The 24,998-nt window shown below is 51.9% G+C and overlaps 1 protein-coding gene across 4 annotated transcripts in view; it reads left to right on the top strand.

The window, feature by feature from the left end:
• The window catches only part of LOC125434224 (leucine-rich repeat and fibronectin type III domain-containing protein 1-like protein), a 30,723-nt gene extending 9,380 nt beyond the window's left edge, over window positions 1-21,343 (top strand). For 3 of the 4 annotated variants that reach the window (XM_048499294.1, XM_048499295.1, XM_048499293.1), the window contains exons 2-6: window positions 3,670-5,058; window positions 13,637-14,229; window positions 16,117-16,243; window positions 18,845-19,015; window positions 21,003-21,343. In XM_048499294.1, coding sequence (XP_048355251.1) covers window positions 3,674-5,058; window positions 13,637-14,229; window positions 16,117-16,184 — 2,046 coding nt within the window. In that variant the 5' untranslated portion in view covers window positions 3,670-3,673 and the 3' untranslated portion in view covers window positions 16,185-16,243; window positions 18,845-19,015; window positions 21,003-21,343. The remainder of the gene's footprint in view (window positions 1-3,669; window positions 5,059-13,636; window positions 14,230-16,116; window positions 16,244-18,844; window positions 19,016-21,002) is intronic. The other variant, XM_048499296.1, reaches the window with a different exon arrangement.
• The last annotated feature ends 3,655 nt before the right edge of the window (window positions 21,344-24,998 follow it).

The following is a 24,998-nucleotide window of genomic DNA, read 5'->3' as shown; positions in this document are numbered from 1 at the left end:
AGGTTAGTGTCAGGTTGGATCCTCACCATGCCATGAAGTCCACAGACTGACCTGGGGCTCGTTGCACACTCTTCGCTCAACCTGTCCTGCAGGGTTGCTGTGAGGACAGAGTGAGGTGGAAAAAATACTGTTTAAGATGCCCCAGGCTCCTTTGAGAAAGAGTGGGATAAAAATGGGCTGTGCTGATGAATGTGCTGCATGTGCTGCAATGGTTGCCAACTCTACCTTGGCAAATTCCTGGAGATCTGGCAGGTGGATCTCTGGAAGGAGAGGGTTTGAGGGTAGGAGAGACTTTGAGCCCACCCTCCAAGTCAGCCATTTCTCCAGGAAAACTGATCTCTATATTCCGAAGGCCAGCTGTAATTCTGGGAGATTTCCAGGTACCCCCTGGAGTCTGGCAATCCTGTATGCTGCCGTTTGCACCACTGCTGTGCATCTGCACACCGAGGCACCATGCAGTGTGCTACCTGAAGCTCACAGGCTGCAGCTGTTGTAGAACACGTCTTGCTCCCCCCAGCCCCCCATCTAAACTTGCCTGGCCTCCGGATTGCTGGTGGGCTGGAGCAAAGGTGGAGCAGAGGGGCTGTTGGCTCAGGGGAAGAGCCTCTCCTTGGCACTCAGGGGGTCCCTGGCTCGCTCCCGACACCCCCCCGCCCAGGATCAGGCTGATCCATGTTTGATCCCATCTCATGTGTGCTCCTGGGAGATTTCAGCCATGTGCTCTGCTCTCAGAGGAGCATGGGTCGAGCCTTGGGGTGGACGTGGGGCTCTTACATGTGGAATATATTGTATTTTAACCTGTTCTCTCTGAGGTCTAACTTCTGGCCTGCCAAGCTGCTTACCAGCAGGGGTGGACCAGTCCAACTGAGGGAGAGAGTTCCCGGAGGTCAGGTAGCCAGGGGTGAGCTGAGCGGGGTCACCAGCACTGTGATGGGGGTGGGTTTCCTTGTTGCCCCTTGTGAGCCCCTCTCTGTCCTCATCACTGGCTGGGTCCAAGCTCCGTTTGCCCCAGGACCACTTTGACTGGAGTTTTTCTGCCAAGGCTGTGGGGCACCACAATGCAGTATGTGTTCTCATTGAGAGAGAAGGTGGTTCCAGCGTTGGACTAGAGGCTGGGAGACCCAGATTCAGATCCTCATTGTGCCATAGAAGCTCGCTGGGTGACACTGGGCCAGTTTATCTCAGCCTAACCTACCTCACAGGGTTGTTGTGAGGATAAGATGGAGGAAGGGAGAATGATATAATCTGCACTGGATCCCTATTGGGGAGAAAGGCTGGGTACAACTGGAGTAACTAAATCAATTATTCTTTGAGCAGTGCAAGATGCAGGAGATGCCCCCGAGGCTCAGTGCCCTGCAAGCTAGCCTTTGCAAGCTAGCCTTTGGGGAGAGAAAAAACCAGGGCTGTATATTTCCCCTGCACTTGAACGGACTTCTTTGTGTTTTAGTTTTCTTCTTCTTTTTGTTTAAATCAATGTTTGATATTTGGTAATTTGAGATGAATTAAGCTGATAATTGATGTTTACCAGATTCCACGCCTTGTGTTTGTTCGCTAGTGTTTGATCATGAAATATTCATCTCCTCTGATGTTTGCTGGCAGGAATCGTGGTGTTCTGTGCCTCTGCTTTTCACGATTGGTCAGTCCTCACACAGAAGGGGAGAGATGTTGGTCAGTTCGTGAACAGCTCAAGGCCTGTTAGAGGGGATGGTTGGTAGTGCCAGGACACCCCCCCCCCTTCATGGGAGTAGAGTCTAGGAAGATCTGGCAGGGACAGACAGACAGCAGGTTTGTGTAACCTCTCAGGAACCTCAGCTGTTGGTTCCTGGGCTCTGCAAGTGAGGTTTTCCCAGTCAGCAGAGGGTTGCCAACAGATCTGGAGAAAAATGTCCTGAAACTTTTTTATGACAGTCGCATCACCTGGTAAATAGATCTCTGTTGAAATGACAGGAGACTTTTTTCTTTCTCCAGGCAGTTGGCAACCTTAGATTAATCTAGTGGAGAATATATTTTAAGTTCTGTTGGGTTATTTGTGTTTCTGCTTGTGAGTTCTAATCCCCTTTTGCAAAACTGTTACTGTTGTCATAGATGTATAAGGCACTCCCCCCGTTAAACGTGGAATGCATCGATTTGCAGAAAAAAATAAGGCTGGTTCCCCCCCAGTTTCTCCCCACACAGAAAAGTTTGGCAAAAAAATGAATGGAGGGAAAGGCAGGCAGATTTCCTCTGAGCCTGGAGGCTCTTCTTAGCCCTCTTGGCTAATAGAGTGCAGCTTATGCTTGGGGGTAGGTATGTCTAAGACAGAATAGGACAGTGATGGCAAACCTTTTCGAGACCGAGTGCCCAAATTGCAACCCCAAACCCACTTATTTATCGCAAAGTGCCAACGAGGCAATTTAACCTGAATAACCCCCTCGAGCAGGGGCCAGCCTGCTGTAGCCTCCAGCAAGTCCCACATGCGCTGCTCTGCGCCTCTCTAGCATCTCTGCCGCCCCCCCCCCCCCCCCTGGGCAGCAGCCACCTGGAGCACAGGCACCAGGCCCGCCAGCCTCCCTTCTCGCTGAGGTGCATGCACAGCAAGTCCAGCGGCCCAGGCCAGTGTAGATGTGTGTGGGGGGGGGATGATCCCCCCCCATGACAAACTCTGTGCGTGTGTGCCCACAGAGAGGGCTCTGAGTGCCACCTCTGGCACCTGTGCCATAGGTTCCCCACCACTGGAATAGGAGAAAGGACACGGGTGCTGTTTTGTAGTTTCCCAAGGACATTTACATATTCTTTGCAAGGTATTGTTAAAGCATTAAAATGTTCAGAAGGAACAGGCAGTGTCAACAAGGCTGAATCTGGAAAACTCAATTTGCGATTCAGAAAAGGATGGCACAGAAAACAGATGACAGAAGGCCTAGCAGGGAAGGACGCTGACAAAAGGATGAATGGCTTGAGTGGGGAGAGCCCCCCCCTTTCATAATACCTGCCCTGAGGTCATCCAGCAGAACTGACTGGCAGCAAGTTCAGGACAGAGAAAAAGGAAGTCTCTCTTCAATCAGCACATAATTAACTTATGGAATTCAGTAGGACAAGCTGTCCTGAGACCGCCTGCAGCTCAGATGGCGCCCAGGAAGAGGTCAGGCAGGCGAGAGGTCAGCGAGTGGCTTTTTGGCTGTGAGCACTAAATAGAAACTCCATGCTCAGGGGCAGTGGACCCCTGTGTGCCCAGGGGTGGGGCGGGGGTGGGGGTTGGCCTCTTGCATCCTGTGCTTTGGGGCCAGCGTGGTGTAGTGGTTAAGGTGGATTCTAATCTGGAGTACCGTGTTTGATTCTCCACTCCTCCACCAGAGTGGCAGAGGCTTATCTGGTGAACCAGATGTCTTTCTGCGCTCCTACATTCCTGCTGGGCGACCTTGGGCTAGTCACAGTTCTCTCTGGCCTGTCTCAGCCCCACCTGCCTCACACGGTCTCTGTTGTGGTGGGGGAAGGGAAAGGGGGTTGTCAGCCACCTGGAGTTTCCTTACAGGAGAGAAAGGTGGCGGGATATAAATCCAAACTCTTTGTCTTCTTCTCCTTTTCCAGAGGCTGTCAGAGACCTCTTGGCTTGACCAGCTGCTTTCTCTGTGTTATTCTTTGCTTTCCTCTGATTTCCTCAATGTACCTCTTTTCTTTGCTGCTTCTCTGCAGTGCCATGGAGTACCTCCTGCTGTCCGTTTTGGTGTTCTGCAGTTTGGCCCGGGCTCAGGTGTGTCCCAAGCGCTGCATGTGCCAGAACCTGTCGCCCTCTCTTTCCATCCTTTGCACCAAGACTGGCCTCCTCTTCGTGCCCACAGTGATTGACCGTCGCACAGTGGAGCTGCGCCTGACTGACAATTTCATCACGGTTGTCCGCCGAAGGGACTTCACCAACATGACCAGCCTGGTGCACCTCACTCTCTCGCGCAACACCATCAGCCAGATCCTGCCCTCCGCCTTCGCCGACCTGCGCGGCCTGCGCGCCTTACACCTGGACAACAATCGCCTCCTCTCCATTGGCGGAGACCAGCTCAAGGGGCTGCCCAATTTGCGCCACCTGATCCTCAGCAATAACCAGCTCCAGGACATCTCCCCCGGAGCTTTTGATGAGTTTGTTGGCACTTTGGAGGACTTGGATCTCTCCTACAACAATCTGGTCCAGGTCCCCTGGGACACCATCCAGCGGCTCCACAACGTCAACTCCCTCAACCTTGACCACAACCTGATCGAGTACGTCCCCGAGGGGGTCTTCACCAACCTTCTCAAGTTGGCCCGTCTGGACATGACGTCCAACAAGTTGAAAAAGATCCCTCCCGATCCCCTCTTCCTCCGGATCCCCGTGTACGCCAAGTCCAAAGGCTCCCCGCTTTCCTCCCTGGTCCTCAGCTTTGGAGGGAACCCGCTGCATTGCAACTGTGAGCTGTTGTGGCTCCGGAGGCTCACCAGGGAAGACGACCTAGAGACCTGCGCCTCCCCGCCGGACCTCCTGGGGAAATATTTCTGGACTATCCCTGAGGAGGAGTTCATCTGTGAGCCCCCGGTCATCACTCGCCACACGGGGCACTTGGTGGTGACGGAGGGCGAGGCGGCTGTCCTTCGTTGCCGTGGAGCCGGCGACCCAGAGCCGTCCATCCACTGGGTGTCTCCAGAAGGCAAGGTGGTGGCCAACACTTCCCGGACCATCTTTTATGACAACGGCACCCTGGAGCTCCTCATTGCCACCCTCCAGGACACTGGGGTCTTCACCTGCATCGCCTCCAATGCGGCGGGCGATGCCACCACTTCGATCGAGCTGCTGGTCAACCCCTTGCCTCACCTCTCCAATGGCTCTGCCCCCAAAGTCCCAGCGGCTGCAGGGCCCTCCGACATCCTCACTTCGGCCAAGGCTGCCCTTCCTTCGGGTGCCAACGAAACAGGGGCCTCTCAGGAAAAGGGGGTGGTGGCCTCAGAGCTCTCCTCCTCCTCCGTGCTGATCCGTTGGTACCCTCAGTGGCACATCCCTGGCATTCGGATGTACCAGATCCAGTACAACAGTTCCTCGGATGACACCTTAGTGTACAGGTAAGTTGCTGAGAATTTCAAAATAGTGGGCCTTGTGGGTGTTTTGGCAGGTGGCTCATAGTGGGCATCTGGGGCCCTTGAAAGAGCTTCTGTGCTCAGGCGAAGGTTTGGCACCGGCAAATGGTTCTTGGAGGGTGGCCGGAAACTGACGCGTGGCGACCCTGCAGGGCTCTCAAGTCAAGGGAACAACAGAAATAGCCTTCCGTTGCCTGCCCATGTATATGGTGACAAGCGGCTTTCTCGGTGGTCTCCCATCCAAATACTAGCCAGGACTCACCCAGCGTAGCTTCTGAGAGCTGATGAGATCAGGCTAGCTGGGCTGTCTGGGTCAGGACAAAGACCAACAGAGGTGGTCTGTCACTCTCTGCCTCTGTGAAGCAACCATCGACTCCTTTGGTGGCCTCTTGCCCAAATACTAACTAGGTGGGGCGTGCGCGTGTGTGAAGTGCTGTGAAGCTGCAGCCAGCGATGGCCGCCCCTCATGGGGCATTCAGGGCAAGAGAGGTTCAGAGGTGGTTTGCCATGGCTTGTCTCTGTGTAGCACCCCTGCGGTTCCTTGCTTGCCTCCCATCCAAGTACTTAATCAGGGCTGAAGCTCACCTGGGCCACCCGGCTCAGCAGTGTCTTGGATGGACAGGGTGAGATGCGGGGGCTGTATGTCTGGCGCTTGCATGATCTGACCCAGGAGAAAGCGATGGGTGCTGGCAGGATGGGGCTGCTCAGGGCAGGCTGGGGTGGATTCTGAAAGGGCCCAGCCCCACAGGCAGGCCGGCACATAACCCCCTGCCCCCCCCACAGGCCACCTGCCGGTCTGATTGGCAGGAGGGATGTCCACGGCTCCAGTGGGGTCAAGGGTCGTTGCTGTCCCCAGGGTGGTGTCCCTTGTGGCAGGGAGGACGACGAGTCTCCTGGTTCTCAGAGGCCCGTCTTAGTTTCTTCGTTCTCTTGCACCTGAGGAGCCTCCAAGCAGGCCCTGCTGCGCAGCTTCTGGGCGACAGCCCCTGGGTTCACTTGGACCTCTTTTCTTAATACCCCGGAGCACAAGCTGAGCTGCGAGGCAGCGCCCACTGTTCATGGTGTCAGATGTCTCACGTGCTGATTTCTGCAGAGAACAGGGGAGTTTAAAGGTGTGGAAACATAACACACGTCCAATTCATAACATCAGAAGAGCCCTTCTGGAGCAGATCACTGAGGGTCCATCAAGTGCAGAAGTCATCCAGTCCCTTTCAAGGTCCAACAGCAGGGCAGAGAGACGGAGGCCTCCCCCTTGATGCTGCCTTGTGGCAGTGGGATTTACAGGTCGACTGCCTCTAAACATGGAGGTTCCCTTCAGTCATCAGAGCTAGTAGCCTCTGCTGCCCCAGGAATCTCTAATCCCCTTTTAAGGGTGTCTGCAAATTCCGCATTTTGATCAGTTTCAGTGTGAAGAAGTATTTCCTTTTGTCCCGTTCTAAATGGACTGCCCATCAGCCCCTTGCAGTGTAGTACTTTCGGGGAGGGAGAAAAATGTCTCTTTGTCAATTCTGTTCAGCCCCCGCCCCCCCCCCCATGCATCATTCCATAAACCTTTATCATGTTGCCCTCTGTCTCTGTCTCTGTCTCTGTCTCTCTCTGTCTGTCTGTCTGTCTGTCTGTCTGTCTGTCTGTCTGTCTGTCTCTGTCTCTCTCTCTCTCTCTCTCTCTCTCTCTCACACACACACACACACACACACACACACACACACACACACACACACACACACACAAGTTGCCTTTTTTAAATTCAACTTTCTGGGTAGAGAAGGCGCTCCAACCCCCTAATCATTTGCCCAGAGCCGTTTTTTCCGATCAGCGGGCGCCCCGCACTCCTGCACATCCAGCTCCACGGGCCTTTCACAAGATGGTGGAAATGTCCATTCTCTTGTTTTGAGAAGTGAGGATCATGGATTGCAGCACCGTGGCTTCCAAGCGGCTGTGCAGCTGTTGTGAATTCTGTGCACAGTCTCATTCTCTGTTGTGGATTCTGGTGGATTAAGAGAAGCGACTCAAGGGAATCGAGCCCCCCGCCCCCCCCCCCACTTTTTGGGGCCTGCTGTGGGGGGGGGGACTCCCTTGTTTAGGTCAGTTTCGCAAAAACTCCTCCTGACTCATGAAACCGCTCCAACCTTGGCTCTCTTGTCGCGCCCGTGAAGAAGCCGTGATTGCCCACGGTGCCTTGGATGTTCGGCTCGTGGCCTTTTGAAGTGAGGCTCAGATAACGTTGCCTTTTTACCTTCTGAAATTCTCCTCTCTAGAGACGGAGGAAGAATAATTTATAAGCTGCTGGAGCAGAAGAATCACACCCCGTGATCGGTGGGAGTGGGGGGCGGGCGGGTGGATGTCCTTTTCATCTCCTGCACATCCTTGGATTGTGCTGAATTGTCCTTGCTTGGGTGGGTGGGTGGGTGGGGGAGGAGGCGGCTGGGACGAGGGAGAGGGGGCTCAGGTCAGGCTACCTGAGATAGGTGCTGGTGTTCTGCAGGACGGCAGCCAAGCAGCAGAACAGGGTGCTGGGGGCCAGAGGTGTACCAAGGGGGAATGGCACCTGGGCCCCCCCCCACTGTCTGGTGCCCCCCGCCACACTTACCTTAGCCGGTGCAGGAGGGCGGTGGCAGTTGCAGGCAGCCTGGTGGAGCTGGGCCGAGGGGCACCCGGTGGGCCCGCAGCAGGCTCCCATTGCGGCTGGGCCGGGAGCCTGCTGCAGCCTGCCGGGCACCCCCTACGTGATCTAATAGGGGGCATCCAGGGTCAGTTGACCCCCCATTTCCCTCTGGCAGATACGCCACTGCTGGGTGCAGAATGAATGTTTCCTAAGAATCCCAGTTTATCATTTTTCAGTTTGGAACGCATCACGTTTCTAGTCTTCCCTGTTCCAGGGACAAAACAAATGGGTGAAGGTTGTGACTTCGGGTCACATCACCGGCGCCCCTCGCATGCTGTGGAGGCTTTCTCGTAGCGGGGGAGTGGCGGGATGTGACGGGTGGCTCCCTTGCCTGGCAGAGCTGCCTAGCAGAAGCCCAATAAATTATGCAAAGTGAGGGTAATCATGCAAATGAGCTTGATTTGCAGCATTTGATACAGGTCACTGAACCTGGCTTCTTTCTTGTCACTGTGTTTGGGTTTTCTTGCAACAGAATTCTTTATTGTTATGTTCATGTGGAGTTCACACAGCACCAGCTAAGGAAGGTATTTCCTGAGAGGGGGCCAGGAAGCCCCACTGCCGAAAGACCCTCTCCTCCAACAGCCTGTTGCTAACTGCCTGGATCAAAAGATGACCTGTCCCTTCAACAGAGGTTGTAGTGGGGTGTTGCTTTCCTCCGTGCCCAAGAAATGCTTCAACTGCCCATTTCCATGCATGAAGCCTCTGTTAGGAGGCTAGGACATTTTTCTGTTGGCAGCCCTAGTTCTGCTGCTTCCCCCTCACTGATCCCAGCTAGTCTGTGTCCCTGGCATGCTAGCTTTCTAGGTACAGAGAAGGTGATTTTTATGTCAGTTTAAGGGAGAGAATTCAGTCGCTTGCTGTCTGCTGTGATGCAGAGTCCAGGAAGAGGTGTGATCCCATGGCTCTGGGAAGGAGCAGACTGGCTCTCAGGAAGTCATGGGCACAGTTTCCCAATCTTTACGCCGCTGTTCACACTCCTCCCTCCCAAATTAAATCCAAGTTGTGTTATATCGAACTCTGAAGAATGAGCACCACCTGCCTTCAGAAAGAAACCTGTCATCTGGGTTTCTGTATGATTTGCTGAAGAACCACTGGAAGGAGCGCGGCCAGAACAGAGACTCATGTGGAATGCAACAGGCACCCTCTACTGAGGGCAGGACATTCTGCAGCATTTCTGCACTGCTAGTGACTGAACAGTCCAATCACAACCAATTTGGAGATTACCTTGCCCACAGCAGAGGCCGATTGGAAGGATGTGGGATAAAAATGGTAACTCATGCAGTGTCACAGTGGTCAGCCTCCTTTTTGGGTTTTCTCATTAATTGGTTTCTGTAGAGGAGTGTGAGAATGGCCGTGCACTAAAATAATCTTCCCCGGCATCATCTCAGTTAGCCACTGGGGCGGGGAAACAGGTTGGAGGTCTAGTCCTGGTAGTGCTAATGGGCAGTACACTTAGCACATGCTCAGGGTGCTGTCTGCTTCAGCTTTGGTTTTCACATTCGGGGTGTGTGTGTGTGTGTGTGTGAATCACTGGCAGAGCGGGGATCACCCAAACGGCCGGCTTGTCTGTCACAATCGTATTTTGCTCTTTCTCTGAAAAGCTCGGGGGTGCATGAGGTTCTTCCTTCCCCATTTTGTCCTTACCAGAGCCTCATGAGGTAAGTCTGGCTGAGAGAGAGAGGGGGAGGGAGAGAGAGAGAGAGAGAGAGAGAGACTGGCCCAAGGGAACCCAGCATTGGGCTCGGCGCTGTGTTGGATGCAGAGTAGAGTAGACCCCTGCTCCAGGCAGCTTACAGTTTTCATGGACTGAGCAGAGCTGAAGAGGCTGGAGGGAGGAAGAAGGGCAGGTATGTGGAAGGAGTGAATGGAGCTGGCAGGCTCCTGCACCTGGATTTGGGGGGCACACGCGGGCTCCTCTCCCCCCCCCCATCGCCTTCGTCTGCTTTGCTCCCTCCGCTTTCCCACCCCTGCATCTCTGCAGGCGGCCGCTGAGCCGTTCTCCTTATTTGTCAAGACGCAGTGAGGCTGTTGGGACGAGTCCCCTGGGTTGCCCCCTGCACTCTGGCAGCTGGCCCAGAACTCGCCTGCTGGCCAGAAAGAGCCCGCTGATGTGAAGTGACCTACTTTAAAAAAGCAGGACTCCAGCACCACCATTTTGTGTGTGTGTGGGTTTGTGTGCTGCAGGCTCAAGAGTGTTTGATGTGCAGCGCTGGATGTGGATGTGGAGTAAGCCAAGGAAATCCTTCCGTCCAGTGTGGAGTAACCTCAGACCTCAGCATTCTTATTGGTCCAGGGCTGTGTGGTGCAGCGGTTAGCATGCTGGTCTGGGATTGGCTAGACCTGGGTTTGAATCCCCACTCTGCTCACAAGCTCCCTGGCTAACCTTGGGCTCTGAGCTTACCCTAGCGTATGAGGAAAAGGTGGGGAGAAATATCTAGACCAGGATGAAAAGGGTGATAGGTGAAGCAGGCCTAAGATACCATGTTTCCCAAATGGCCATGAGGTATACTGCCATAGGTGAGCAGCAGGTGAGAACATACCCAGGAAGTATAACGTGGCACCTGCCTTTTTGCGTCCTTCAAGGGAGAGTTGCTACCAGCCAATTATTTGGCTTGCTTGGGTTGTTGGGCCATCCTGCATTGGTCCAATTAAAAGGGTACAAAGAGCTAATCTTTTTTCAAATTTAAATTTCAAATGATCGAAATAAGGTAAAATACCACATCTGCAGGTCCTCTGAGCAAGAGCAGGGCTTAAGCAGAGCCTGCACACAGCCCCAAAACTGTAGGCTTTTTGCTATTCTCATTGTTGCATCTGGATCCTGTCGTTGTGTGCCGAGTGTATCATGTGGAGCAGGGCTCCCCAACTTTCATGAGCCTGTGGGCACATTTGGTGGTGAGCACTACACCCAAAACACCTTCCACAGGGGGTGGAAACAAAGCTGAGACACAGCTGCTACAGGATATCATAGAATCATAAGAGTTGGAAGAGACCTCAAGGGCCACCAAGTCCAACCCCCTGCAATGCAGGAACACACGATCAAAGCACTCCTGACAGACAGGTGGCCATCCTGCCTCTCTTTAAAAACCTCCAAAGAAGCAGACTCCACCACACTCCGAGGGAGTGCATTCCACTGTCGAACAGCCCTGACAGTCAGGAAGTTTTTCTGATGTTTCAGTGGAATCTCTTTTCCTTCACCTTGAATCCTGTATGATTTGCTGTATGATCACTCCTGGTCCTGGTCTCTGGAGCAGCAGAAAACAATCTTGCCCCCTCACCAACATGACATCCCTTCAAATATGTAAACAGGGCTATCATGTCACCTCTTAACCTTCTCTTCACCAAACTAAATATCCTCCAACCCTGGCCCATTGCCTGCCCTTCCCCTTTGGGGCTGCCTTGGCCACTGCTGCCTGCTCCCACCTGCCAAGTCTCCAGGAAGCCAAGGGAGTCGGGGGTTGTTCATGCACTCCACTGGCATCTCCTGGCTGTGGCTGGTGGCTGCCACACCTGTGGCTGGATCACCCAAGTGCTGGGCAGCAGCACCTGTCTTGGGTACAGGGTGACTGTCATCTCCGGGTGCCATAAATTGATGTCAAAGTTCAGCTTATCTAACTTTTAAACTACCTATGAGGTGAGGGAGGGAGGGGCAGGGGAGGGAGGGGTGGCATGCAAGGGAAGGGGAGGGAGTGAGGGGTGGCATGCAAGGGAGGGAAGGGGAGGGGGCAAGATTGAATGAAGGAAAGCCTGAAGGGGAAATTTAACTGCATGCTAAGGAAATACTAACTGCTGACCTGTCCTTCTGATCATCCAACGGGAAGCCCATTTGAACGAGGGAGGCTGTATGATGGCCCCACCCACTTTCCTGAACATCTCAGTGGCAGCCAAGGGGCAAACTGGTTGGGGAGCCCTGGTGCATAGGAGAGCACAGCTTTGTGAGCAGCCATTTGCCTGCTTGCTGGTAAGACTGATCTCCTGCTCCCTGAGTGATGAGGTAAGGATGACTTTTAAGTCGCCAAATACGAGGAGGATGGTGGTGTGGCCAGTGTGGTTCAGCGGTTAAGAACAGCAGACTCTAATCTGGAGAACTGGATTTGTTTCCCTTCTCCTCCACATGATGCCTGCTGGGTGATCTCTTGGCCAGTTGTAGTTCTGTCCCGGCACTCTCTCAGCCCTGCCTGCCTCACAAGGGGCCTGGTGTGGGGAGGGGAATGTGATTGTCAGCTGCTTCGAGGCTCCTGAAAGGGTGTGAAAAGTGGGGTGTAACCACCAACTCTCCTCCTTCGGATGGGCTAGTGCAAATTATGCCGGCTACTACTTTTTCACGCTTATTTGCAGGGCTGAATTAGTAGGTTTCTGTTGTAAGATGACTTTGCTCCTAAAATTCAAAATTCAGTGCATTGCTAGCAGATCCAGATCTGGAATGAAACAAACAACCTCCCTTCGCCCCCACCCCCCGCCCCCATTTTGGGACAGGTTTCAGCCGTGCTTCTTTATCAAGTCCCCTTTCAGTACAGACTTAGTGAGTTCTCTGTCAAAAGGGTTCCAGAGTGTGTGCAAAAGGTATTTCCTTATTTATGCAGTCAAAAGAGCTAAAAATGAGAGTTTTTAAAAAGAAAAATGTTACAGCTGAGCAAAACTTTATGACTGTTCTGAATTAGACATTTGCGAGGATGTGATATATTGCCCAAAACTAAGACCTGTAAACAAAATTATTTCTGCATCCAAAGAAAAAGAAAAGAAACGAAAAATCACCCAGTGGAAAATTTAAAATTGCATTTCCAAGAAGATGGGTTTATTTTCCTGTAATCTTAAATTCCTTCCCAGCATCCCTTATTCTGGATGCTGAATTTGTCAATACTTGCAGTGAGTTTAGCTGTCTTGACTCCTGGGTGAGGCGTAGCTTTTCCAAAGGAGCAGGACGCCGCTCGATTGTGTGGGATCTCTCCGCTGCCTTTGAAGTGGCGTTCCCAGGAGGACTGTGCTGCAGGACAAGGAGAGACAGCTAGAAGCAGTTTTGGCGGCTGAATAGCCAGATTAGCTCAGGAGCTGTCTGACTTAGGGGCCAGTTTGCTCCCAAGTGGAAACTTTGCTTTGCATGTATATTTTTGCAAATGAGCAGCTGTTGCAAAGATACTATAAGTCTCAATTTCTCTCTCGCCTGAAGGAAGCAAACACTGCAATCCAGCCCTCACTGAATTCAGTGGGATTTGCTGCTGGATAAATGCTAAGTAGGGATCGGGCTGCAGGTACCGACCTTTGGATTTCTTACCACTCGGGGAAATAGGAACTGCTCATCATTCTGATGCCTACAGTGTAGTTTTGATGAGCCATTCTCTACATGTATTCAACAAAATGTTTTTCCCTCAAGGGGGAGAGAATTTTAGATTCAGTCTTTTATGCTGTGTTATTTTGTTCCTATTTATGAAAACATTTATATCCCTCCTTGTGGTTCAAGGCAGCTTACAATAACAGTTAAAAACATTTTCAGTTAAAAGGAAAAATGAAATAGCAAACCCCAACCCCCCCCCCCCTCTTAAAGTCTGCCATGTATAAGAATATCAGAAGAGCCCTGCTGGGTCAGACTAGTGGTCCATCTAGTCCAGCGTCCTGTTTCACACAGCGGCCAACCAGACCTCCGAGAACTTGCCCATTTATTGTAAGAGCCGCTGTGCCCCTGGGCTGAGGCAGCGAGTGTGGCAGGGTCACTTGTTGGTGCAAGCAAGCACAGTCGTCTCTTGGGGCAGCTGCCTTTCTGGAGCCTTTGGCAGCACAACTTGGTGCCTGAGAAGGCCGCCCCAGGCGGGATATGCTGATGCACTCAGCCAGCTCCCGGCTTTTGTGGGGCAGCAGGTGGGCCCCTATCTCCCACAGCCTGACTCTCTCCTTGCCTCCCACCAGGATGATCCCTTCCTCCAGCAAGGCCTTCCTGGTGAAGGATTTGGCCTCCGGGCGGGACTACAACTTGTGCATTTTGGCCGTCTACAACGATGGGGTCACCTCCCTGACCGCCACCCGGAGCTTGGGCTGCGTCCAGTTCAGCACCCCGCAGGATGCACCCGAGTGCCACTCGCTCCACACCCAGTTCCTGGGCGGGACCATGATCATCATCATCGGGGGCATCATCGTGGCATCTGTGCTGGTCTTCATCATCATCCTCATGATCCGCTACAAGGTCTACAGCGGCCCGGATGAGCACAAGAAAGCCAAAGTCAGCAACGTCTACTCGCAGACCAACGGGAGCCAGCCCCCCCTGCCCTGCTCCGCCTCCAAGCCTGAGGAGTGGGGGACGGACCCCTCTGTGGCTGGCCGGGTGAGGAGGGACTGCAGCATTCTCGCTCTCAGCAAGGATTGCGAGAAGGGGCCACGGGGCCACCCCCCGGAGGCAGGGGCAGAGGAGGCATCGTCCCCGCACAAGAGGAGGTGGTCACGGACTAACATAGATCTCCATAACAGCAGTGCTGGCCCAGGGGTCTGCAGAGCGGAAGAGCCAGGTAGGCACGTGGGATCAGGCCCCAGTAGAGACGTCTTTCTAAGTGCGGTCTGCGAGAGGGTTCTGTGTCCAGTGGCCTGGAGCCGGACCCTCCGCTCTGCCCTCTTTCTGCTGGGGGTCAGCCAGCCTCAGGCCAAACTTTGGACCCTCGTGGGGCTTTCCCTGCCTTCTTACAGGCAGCACCTGTCTGTTGGCAGCTTCTCAGGTGCAGCGTCTTTCTCTTGCCCAAGTCACAATAACGGAGAGAGACTTGCCAAGCCCCGGGCATTCTGAATTTTGGGTGGCGTTCCAAATAACATTCATAGGTTTATTTCAGGTGTGGCAAAATTGCGTCCCCCCTCCCTCCTGAGGCACTGGAGAAGAAGATGTTGCGTCAGTGGCGTAGGAGGTTAAGAGCTCGTGTATCTAATCTGGAGGAACCGGGTTTGATTCCCAGCTCTGCTGCCTGAGCTGTGGAGGCTTCTCTGGGGAATTCAGATTAGCCTGTGCACTCCCACACACGCCAGCTGGGTGACCTTGGGCTAGTCACAGCTTCTCGGAGCTCTCTCAGCCCCACCTACATCACAGGGTGTCTGTTGTGAGGGGAGAAGGGCAAGGAGATTGTCAGCCCCTTTGAGTCTCCTGCAGGAGGGAAAGGGGGGATATAAATCCAAACTCCTCCTCCTCCTCCTCCTCCTCCTCTTCTTCTTCTTCTTCTTCTTCTTCTTCTTCTTCTTCTTCTTCTTCTCCTCCTCCTCCTCCTCCTCCTCCTCCTCCTCCTCCTCCTCCTCCTCCTCCTTCCTTCCTTCCTTCCTTCCTTCCTTCCTTCCTTCCTTCCTTCCTTCCTTCCTTCCTTCCTTCCTTCCTTCCTTCCTTCCTTCCTTCCTTCCTTCCTTCCTTCCTTCCTTCCTTCCTTCCTTCCTTCCTTCCTTCCTTCCTTCCTTCCTTCCTTCCTTCCTTCCTTCCTTCCTTCCTTCCTTCCTTCCTTCCTTTCTTTGGGCTGGAAACCATATTTTTTAATTCATTCAATTTATTTATAATCCAACGTTCTCACCAGTCCTCCCAGCAGAAGACAGAGAGCGAGTCAACGTGGGTCGTTCAGGGAACAGTGGAATAGGATGAGAGAACCAATCAGAAGTCTAAAAGCAGAACTAAAGCAAAGCGTAGCGCATTAAGCAGTGCAAAGATTCCATAATAGGAACCTACTTCAGTAAACTATGCACAGCAGTACAGAGCCCGGTCCCTGATCATTTATTCAGTGTGTTTGTGAACCATTTTGGGCAGTGCAACTCGATTACTGTGCGGAAATGCCCTCTTGAATAATTCAGTTTTGCATAGGAAGTTGAAAAGCGTTGTAATGCTGTTGGTAAATTGAAGAGGAAGCCGGGGCAGAGCCTACAGAATCAGCAGAAGCCGTGGCCAATTACACACAGGGCAGCTGCCACACACTGGCAGCTGGAGCACGTTGGGGCAAGAAATCTTGTCCCAATGCGCTTTTTCTATGGTGCAGATCTTGTCCCGATGTGCTTATCTCTGCAGGACACCAAGAAAAGTAGTATGTTGGGGCAAGATTTCCTGTCTTTTTGCCCTGCCTGCGCTTCTTGCAAGGGCCCATCTGGTGGGACTTTTGTGCCGGAGCGGGGCAGGGGTGGGGCAGAGCCGGCCATGGGTAATTGGTCCATGTGTGGGAAGAGGGTTGGATCCTCACTTGAGAACTAGAGACTTGATTGGTTTGGTGGAAGAGGTCTACCAGCTTCAGCTGAGGATCCCCTTGTTGCACCAAAGGGAAGAGAGAAACCTCGCCAGTGGGATGTCTGCCAGTCATGTGGTCATTGGAGGAACAGGTGCGTCCTCCAGACAGAGACCTTTAATCTGTCCCATGCTAACATCCTCTCTTGTTTCTGTGCAGATTCCCAGCTGATGCCACCAGCTGGCGAGAGAAAGAATGGCAGCGAATGGACTGACGTCAAGATCTGAGCTTAGTTGCCCCACCCCCCCTGCAGTGGGAACAAGGCCTGGGTGTCTGGAACCCCCAGGTATGGCATGAGCTCCCTCCCATTACAGAGCATTTAGGGATGGAAAAGTGAACTTTTTGCCAGCGATGGGCAGGGCTGGCTTCCATCATAGTTCACCGGACCTTTTCAACAGCTACAAGGGTAGAAACTGAGCCAGCAAAGCTTTCCCCGTCATGCCGGGGAGCAAACCTCACACCTGCTGCACCTGGGGCTTCTCTGGAAGGCATGCGGCTAGAATGCTCCCCCTTTCTGGTTCCTGGCCTAGACCCTGCACCTCTGCCAGGAGTCTGATACCCGTTACTAGGAGGAAGCCTTTCCTAGCATACAGATGGAGTGGCAGGAAAAGCTGCCGTTGCTACCTTTGTGGGGGCACAAAAGCCAAAAGGATGGCCCCAGCCAGAGGTGGTACCTGTGGCTCAGCAAAAAGGGGACTCCCCTCCCTCTGGAGGGCAGTGCCAAGGAGGCCTCGTGTCAGTGGAGTCTAGAGTGCTTCTGGCTGGATCTTGCCCCAGGGGTTTGCCTGGAGAGGTTTCCCATGAAATCGTTTCTCCCCCCTCCGTTCTGCCCACCCTCTTGTCTCTTCAGTCGCATTTACTCCTCGTGCTACTTTGGAAAATGCCTGATTCCTAATGGTGGGGAAATGTTGTCAGTGATGCAAAACAAGCTCCCCTTCGCATGCAGTGTTGTCAGGCTAGGAGTCACCCATCCTATATCTGTGCATTTCATTTTTTCTGCCTAAGTGTATCTCTGTTGAAACTCATTTTGTTTGTTTTGGCCCAGCTGTCTAATCTGTCCTAGTCATTCTGAATCCTGACCCTGTCGTCTGGGGCATTAGCTCATTTGGTGTCATCTGCAATTTTGATTAGCATGCCCTTTTTCCCCATCATTCAAGTCATTGATAAAAATATTGAATAGCACTGGGCCCAGGACAGAACCTTGTGGCACCCCACTAGTCACTTCTCTCCAGGATGAAGATGAGCCATTGGTGAGCACCCTTTGAGTTTGGTCAGTCAACCAGTTACAAATCCATCTAACAGTAGCATTGTCTAGTTTACTTTTCACTAGCTTATGTAAGGAATTCCAAAGAGCAGAAATAAAAGGCTTTTGAATATAAGTCCGTTTATTCAGACATCTTAGAAAGCACACACACACGATATGACAGGAATGAGACCTCCCGCCCAAACTACAGGTTATAACGTACCCGAGTCCTCCCCCCTCCCTGGGCCATCCGGGCCCATCTCATGAGAACGGAATGCTCATCCTGGACAGCAAGATAAGCCGTCCACCAAGGTTGTTGCTGCCGAATCTGGCCCGTCGCCCGGCTGGAGGCATTCCGTCAAGGCCAGCTGGCTGGGAGAGAACCAGGCAGAATTGCCATCCTTACACTTACTTGTAAGAATATTATGGGGCACCTTGTCAAAAGCTTTACTAAAATCAAGGTATGCTGCGTCCACACCATCTACCAAGCTTGTCACTCTATCAAAAAAAGAAGAAGAAGAGATAAGATTACTCTGGCCTGACTTGTTTTTCAGAAACCCATGCTGATTTTTGTGATCACAGTATTCCCTTCTAAGTGCTGGCAGACCGTCTGTCTAATGATCTGCTCCAGAATCTTCCCTGGTATTGATGTCAGGCTGACTGGACGGTAATTATTAGGGTCCTCCTTTTTTCCCTTTTTGAAGATGGGGATAACATTAGCCCTCCTCCAGTCCACTGGGACTTCTCCTGTTCTCCTGGAGTTCTCAAAGATTATAGCAAGTGGTTCTGAGATTACTTCTGCCAGTTCTTTTAATACCCTGGGATGCAGTTCATCAGGCCCTGGAGATTTGAATTGGTTTTAAGTAGCCAGGTATTCCTGTACTAGCTCATTGTTTATTCTGTGTTGAATTTCTCCTACTGTATCTTCTGTTTCATTTGGGTGGGCACTTTTTCCTTTTTGGGAAAAGACTGAGGCAGAGACAGTATTGAGTAGTTCTGCCCTTTCTCCATCCCCTGTTAGCGTTTTGCCATCTCCTCCATGCAGTGACTCTATCCTATCATTTTTCTTCCTTTTGCTACAGATATAACCAAAAAAAGAAGCCCTTTTTTGTTGTTTTTAACCTCTCTGGCAAGCCTCAGCTCACTGTGAGCTTTAGCTTTTCTGACTTTCTCCCTACACATCCTGGTTATTTGTTTGAATTCCTCTTTGGTGATTTCCCCCCTTTTCCATCCCTTGTAAATGTCCTTTTTAAATCTTTGCTCAGTTGAAAGTTCTTTTGACAGCCATCCTGGTTTCCTGAGACACCTCCCATTTTTTCCTCCTCATAACGGCCAGAGGTTTGGTGGGGTGGGGAAATAAAGACCATTTCAACACAATCACACACTGGCTAGGAAGCGGACTAAAAAATAATTGTGGTCAAAGTTCTCAGGAAAACAACAGAGAAAAAAAGGCAAAACATTTCCAAAACCAAATAGAAATAAAAATGTGTGGAATTAAGAGGAAAAAAGTAGCATTTGGTGTAAACAACTTGTGTGGAAAAGGCCAGAGATCCTCTTTTGCGCCTGTTACTTCATGCAGATATGCGCAACTGCATGAAAACTTCTAGTGCTTAAAACCCTCCACTCCTTTTCTCCTCTCTCCAGATGTGTGCATTTGCTGGCGACTGCAGCTAACCCCTCCTGGGCATCCCTCTGACCTTCTAACCTCGAAGTGTGATGGATCAGCAGTGGGATCAGTGCCAGCCTGCTCGGGCTGGATTGGGTCCACCAGAGAGGGCTGAGATGCCAGGAGGGGCCACACCCAGAGGACAAATGGTAAGTTTGGGAACCATTTCACACAGACAGGCTGTGGTTGCAGATGAGCCGGCCCAGGATGGCAAAACCCCTTGCAAGGCTGCCTAGTGTGTTGTTGACATGCGGGGGCGGGGAGGGGGGGTACTTTTTTGCCATTCCGCAAGGGAGCGTGCTGCAGGCATGTGAATTTAGCTTAGGACAAGAGCTCTGGCCTTCGCACCTCCCGTTACGCAGCGTGTACTTCCCCTCTGCGTAGAAGACATTCCAGACTTTTGAAATATTGCTAGACGAAGGCTTCTATGTAACTCCCGAGCTTCTGTGTGTTTCTACTCAAGAAAGCTGACACATGCAAACAATACTTTTGATTGTTTTTAGCGACTGAAGTTTTCTTTTGCTACAGTTGGATTTGATATTTTTCTTCTTTTTAGATGATATATTAACTTCTTTAGGAACCAGTTTCCAGTTGAGGAAATGGGGTTTAAGTTATTTTTTTAAAATCTATTTTTAACCATCCCTCTCCTACTTTTTGATGTGAATAATGCCATTTATTTCCACCCGGGGTGGGCTTGGTTAAGTCCTGCTGATAGAGCAGCTACAAGACTTCCATATGGCACATTTCCACGCAGTTTCCCTGTCCCAGGGTATTTAAAAAATATGAAAATTAGAAGTTGAATATCATTATACCATAATAAAATATGTGTAATGGGTTCTTAGAATATCTGTCTTTCATTTTAAAAGTAAATCCTTCTCTTGCCTTTTCCCTTATATCACCACAATGGATGTGACTTGGGATATACTTTTATAAAAAAATGAAAGGTGGGAATTCAGAGAACCTTATATTCAAATTGTGACAACGGGGTAATGATGTTTGGTTGCTAATACATAGATACAAACCTAGTGGCAGGGGAAATGGCTGCTGTGAGGGTAGAGAAATCCAAGCTGTGCTGCGATCTTTCCCAAAACTTTGCACCAGAGCAGATTTGGGAAAAGTCAGAGAAAAGATGGGGTAACCCCAAAGGTGTATAACTGTACCCCAGTTCTGTGAAGAAAAACCAAAGCATTGGACTCACAATGGATGCCCTATATCTGTGGTGGCGAACCAATTGGCCATGCTGGCAGGGGCTGATGGGAATTGTAGTCCATGAACATCTGGAGTGCCATAGGTTCACCACCACTGCCCTATATGGAGATGGTCTTTGATAATGAAGCAGATGTGTCCAGTTTCTTCATTTCTCATTTCTCCTGCAGTGGTTTCTATTCCGTTCTGTCTTAACTCCTTGGTGAGGTGTGAAAATTTGGCCACGGGCTATCTGAATCACACGGCAGCAACTTCAACCTCTGGAGAATCCGCTTTGCCCTGCCGTATCATTTCAAGTTTATCACTGTAGCCAGAGGGGCTAGAAATTTGTGATATGTTAAGAAATGAAGGCTGAGCCTTGCGGAAAACTGACTTGCATTCATTTCTGGATTGCGAGTGAGAGCAGTCGGGATCCAGGAACGAGTACAACCGACAGCTTTATCTTTAAAGTGAGGGAGGAAAGTGGTTCCATTAGCAGCACAGTCCTTGGTGTGTTCGAAGGTTCCTGGGGCGGAGGCGTGCTTATTGTGGTCTCGCAGAGTCCCAGTCCCCGCGACGTGCACTTTCCATGGCAAGCTCCGAATCAGAGCTTATGGTGCAGAAGCGTAGCTAGGGAAGATGGAGCCTGAGGGCAAAATCTGAATTTTCCGCCACCCCCCCCATCCCCCCAGTGCCCAGGTCTACCACCCGGAGCCAGCAAGCACGGCCCGGACCTGGCACCACCCCCACCCCCACGTGATTAGATGGCATGTACCCGGGGACGTGATTACTCTGTGTCCCTCTGGCAGATACGCCCCTGCTGTGGTACTTCTGGCTGCAGGTTTGGTGGAATCCTGCCTCATGCCCCAGAGATCTCCTGCGAATGCAGCCTTCCAGAGCTCCAGAGACACTAAACGCCCTTTCTTCCTTTCTCTCCCCTCTCTTTTTCAGGTTGAGTCTCTGGTTTCTGCACTGTTTCTCCACTCTTCCACCCTAAGGGTGCTTCCAACCATGGGGTAGGGTGGACAGGCAACCTGGACTCTCAGTAACATGTGGGGGGCCTCTACATTTGCCGGGGTCACTGCTGCTCTCTCTTGGCTGGCACCATTTCTACTGGACTCTCTCGCGGACTCCTGTTTATTAACTATTTTTTGGTTGTTGTTTTTCTAAACCATGTCTGCAATTTTCTAATAAACTCAGTTGAAAATCCGTAAGAGACAGAGTGGGGCAAAGACACCATGTTGAATGTATGTGTCTTGTAGGAACATTTTAATGAAGGATGAGAATGAGGAGTCTGCTTCTCCAGTTGTTGTTGTTGTCTTTTTTAACCAATTATGAACAGCTCTGCAAATGGGTGCTGTGTGGTTTCCGGGCTGTCTGGCCGTGTTCCAGTAGCAGTTTTGCCTGACGTTTCACCTGCATCTGTGGCTGGCATCTTCTGGCCATGAAAGCCTTCGACAACACAACTCTGCAAATGCTCAAGAAGAGGGTGGTGAATTGGTGTGCATTTCAGGTAGTCAGATCCCCCCTGGCCACTGGCAGGGGATGGAGAGTTGGGTGGCCTGGTTGGGAAAACTCCTGCAGAATTAGCGATGGAGCCAGAGACCCCCTTCCAAAGCAGCCATTTTCTCCAGGGGGGGGGGGGGCTGGCCTCTGTAGTTGGAGATGGGCTGGAACCCCCCAAGTCCCCCCTGGGGGCCGGCATCCCTCTTCATTTTCTGAGCCATGGCATTGTTGCAGCTTAGGTACTTCACGTGGGCTGTGTGTTGCAGGACCTTGTTTGGGGATTCTAAACGTTGACCAGCACTGTCCACGCTTGGAAGAGAAGATGCAGGTGAAACGTCAGGGGAAAATGCTGTTGGATCATGGCCATACTACCTGGAAAAAGCACAACACTCTGGTGATTCCGGCAGTTTCCTCCAAGCCTGAATTGAAACTGACTGAAGCGGTCATGAACCCCTAGAAAAAAATTCTGAAAAACCAAAAGGACCACTTTTTTAAAAAAATTAGGGCTCACCCCGAACAGAATGTGATCCTTTTGAGTTCTTCAGAATTTCTCATCAGCCTAGATATTAACAAGGCAATTAAACAAAAGCGAAAGAGAAAAGACGTCTCAGGGCAGGAGGAAGAACAATCCCAGCCAGCAGTGTTTGCAGAATCTTAAAATGCAGCGCGGCACGTGCCAAGGGCACCCACTGACCTCTCTCTCCTCGTCTGATGAATGCGTGACCACGGAGACACAACAGGGGCTCTCATGCTGCTCTTGTTTGCTCTGCCCTGCAACTGGATTGTGATCTCCGAGCAAAAGAGACTGGCCCTGACAGCCCCACCCCAAGAGCCCACCCGCAGCCCCCCAACCCCCGTCTGTTCCAGCAGGGTTCTCTTCCTAGGAAAGACCGGCTCAGCAAGAGTCACCAGTCACAATAGATCACTGTGGAGGCAGCCTGTCTGGGACACTGGGAGCAGTGGGGCTTCCCAGAGAAACAGCCGGCTGGCTTAGGTGGCCCCAATGAGATTTGCTCCAACAGCGCAAAGCTATGAAAAGTCCTTGTGTGACTTCACATCTGCTGACGTTGTGGTCTGGGAAAGCTTTATCAGTGGCGCAAAGTGCCACCAAGTCATGGCCCCGTGGAGTTTTCAAGTCCAGAGACACTGCCTGCCTCTGCCTAGCAAACCTGGACTTCCTTGGGAGACCCCCATCCAAATGCTAGCCAGGGCTGACCCTGCTGAGCTTTGGAGATCCGATGAGATTGGGCTCGCCTGGGCCTTCCAGGTGAAGGCAGAGAGCCTTCTTCCTGTGCTGCAGTGAGAGGTGGGTGGGAGGGGGCGTCCCTCTGGAAATCACACCCCTGGACACTCTGCCTTCTTTTGGAACCTGGAGGTGCAGAGAGCAATCTTGGGGGTCCCCCAGGCCAGCTTGCTGAGTTGATCAACCTTTCCCCCCTCCTGGGCTGTGCTTGAATGGCCGGCTCCTGCTCTGCCCTGGGTTCCAAAAGCCTATTCCCTCACCTGCACCTGCAGTCCAGTCATGGAGGGAAGGTGACCCCATTTGGCTGCTCCTTAGGGTAGCCATTGGCCTGTGCCAGCAGACACACCTGCCTGGTGTCATGGTTTGAGGGGCCAGTTGCCAGTTTGGATCTATCATCTTGGCCCCAACTAGCCAAGGCACTGTGGTTGCATCTCTGGGTATCTGATGTTTTGGATACTTGTCCCAAACGCACGTGCATGCTCCTCTTCCACAGCCGAGCCTCAGCCCCACTTTTAATCCCTTCTCCCCAGATCCCCTCCCAAGCAGAACAGGACCCCAGAGCATCCTGACTTTTGTCTGCTGACTTGAAAACGTGATGCTTGCCCCAAGGGGGACCTGCTGAGGCCACAGCATGGCACAGAGCCTGCCAAACGCTCCTTCTCCAAGAGGAGAAATCAAGAGCCAGTGTGGCATATAGGTTCCAATGCTGGGCTACCCTATGGGAGATCTGGGTTCAAATTCCCACTCTGACTTGAAATTTGCTGGGTGATCTTGAGCCAGACACTCCTTGTTCTGTGTGCTAGCCTAACCTACCTCACAGGGATGTTGTAAGGAGGAAAGGAGAGCAATTCATGTTGCTGTTGAGGGTGGGGCCTCTGGGCTGTCCTTTCCCTGAGTGGCCTGGCCAATGGGCTGAGTGTCTCTGGTCGGAAGCTGCCCTCTGTTGGGCCCTGAGCTTTGGCAGATGCCTGACGCGGCTCATTGCTGATACTAGCCTGGTCTCTATGCAAAGAGCCCACCTTGGCTGCCAGGCAGCACCACCTATTCACCAACAGCCTGGTGTAACGAGCAGAAGGCAACGTGGGCTGGGCGTGGCTCTGCCAGGCATTCCTCTGGGGCTGCAACAATTCAGTTTGCAGGTGATGTGAAAATTGAGCCAGTGTGGGTTGCAGGGCAGCAGGGTTTCTTCCTTTTGGGCTTTGTGTGCTGGGTCAGACATCGTCTTTCCCCTTCCGGTGCTCCTGCCCTGTCCCAGAGGTGAAGCAATAATGGTACAGCTGACATCACAGGCAAACAAATAGAGGCCACACCAATGGTTCCTTCAACGCCTGCCGGTTTGCAGGCTGGCTGTTGAAAGCCAGCCTTACGAACAGGAAACTTGTGGGAAGAGCTGTTATTTATTGGTTTTGAAAAGGTATCAAAGGTTCTGTCCCTTTGAAGCCCCCCCCCCCAACCTGGCACCAGGAAGCCTGTGATACAAAAGCAAGTTGTGAGAGGGAACATATGCTGAAGGCCAAAACAGCACCTCTCTCTCACGAGGAGAAGGCACCTGCCCATAAGAAACGCAGACCAAGGACAAGAGGCCAGCTTAGCTCCAGGATTGGGGGTGTCAGACTCTCAAACATGGAAATAACAGAAACCGTAGGAAAGTCCAAAAGCAGTTTATTCCAGGTGATGCGAAGAGTAACAATGTAAAGCAGGATCTGAGCTAGAGAGCTCAGATCCAGGACTTATATCTTTTAATCCCCCCCCCCCCCCGTTTCACCCCACACCAAATGTCCATTACAGTTTCTACTACAAAGCTACAAAGGACCTGGGAACCTTTCACACCTCTTTGAAGATGGGCTGGCGCCAGGAGATTGCTAGGAAGGGAAGAGGGAAACAGGAAAACAATTGCAAATCACACACAGCAAGACATCAAGATACTGACAGGGGGAGGGGCTGGTCAGGAAGCCTTCCACGGACCCCTGTGTTTCCGCCAGATCATCACTCTCTCTGTTTACGCACACATTCGCCTCCCCCCCCTTATGGGTTTCCTTGCAACAGGGCTTAAAGGAGCATGAAAACTGTTGTGCTCCGCCCCCTTCCCCAGGAAGATCAATTCTAGAGGCTCCTGAAATACGCGGGGTAGTCACTCATTTTCAGGGGGCGGGGAGCAAATGGCTGAGCATCTCTGGTCAGTGTTACACCCCCTTGAT

Source organism: Sphaerodactylus townsendi, linkage group LG06, assembly GCF_021028975.2.
Source record: "Sphaerodactylus townsendi isolate TG3544 linkage group LG06, MPM_Stown_v2.3, whole genome shotgun sequence".
Taxonomy (NCBI): domain Eukaryota; kingdom Metazoa; phylum Chordata; class Lepidosauria; order Squamata; family Sphaerodactylidae; genus Sphaerodactylus; species Sphaerodactylus townsendi.
Note: the sequence above shows the minus strand (reverse complement) of the source record. Positions and strands in the feature narration are given on the sequence as shown.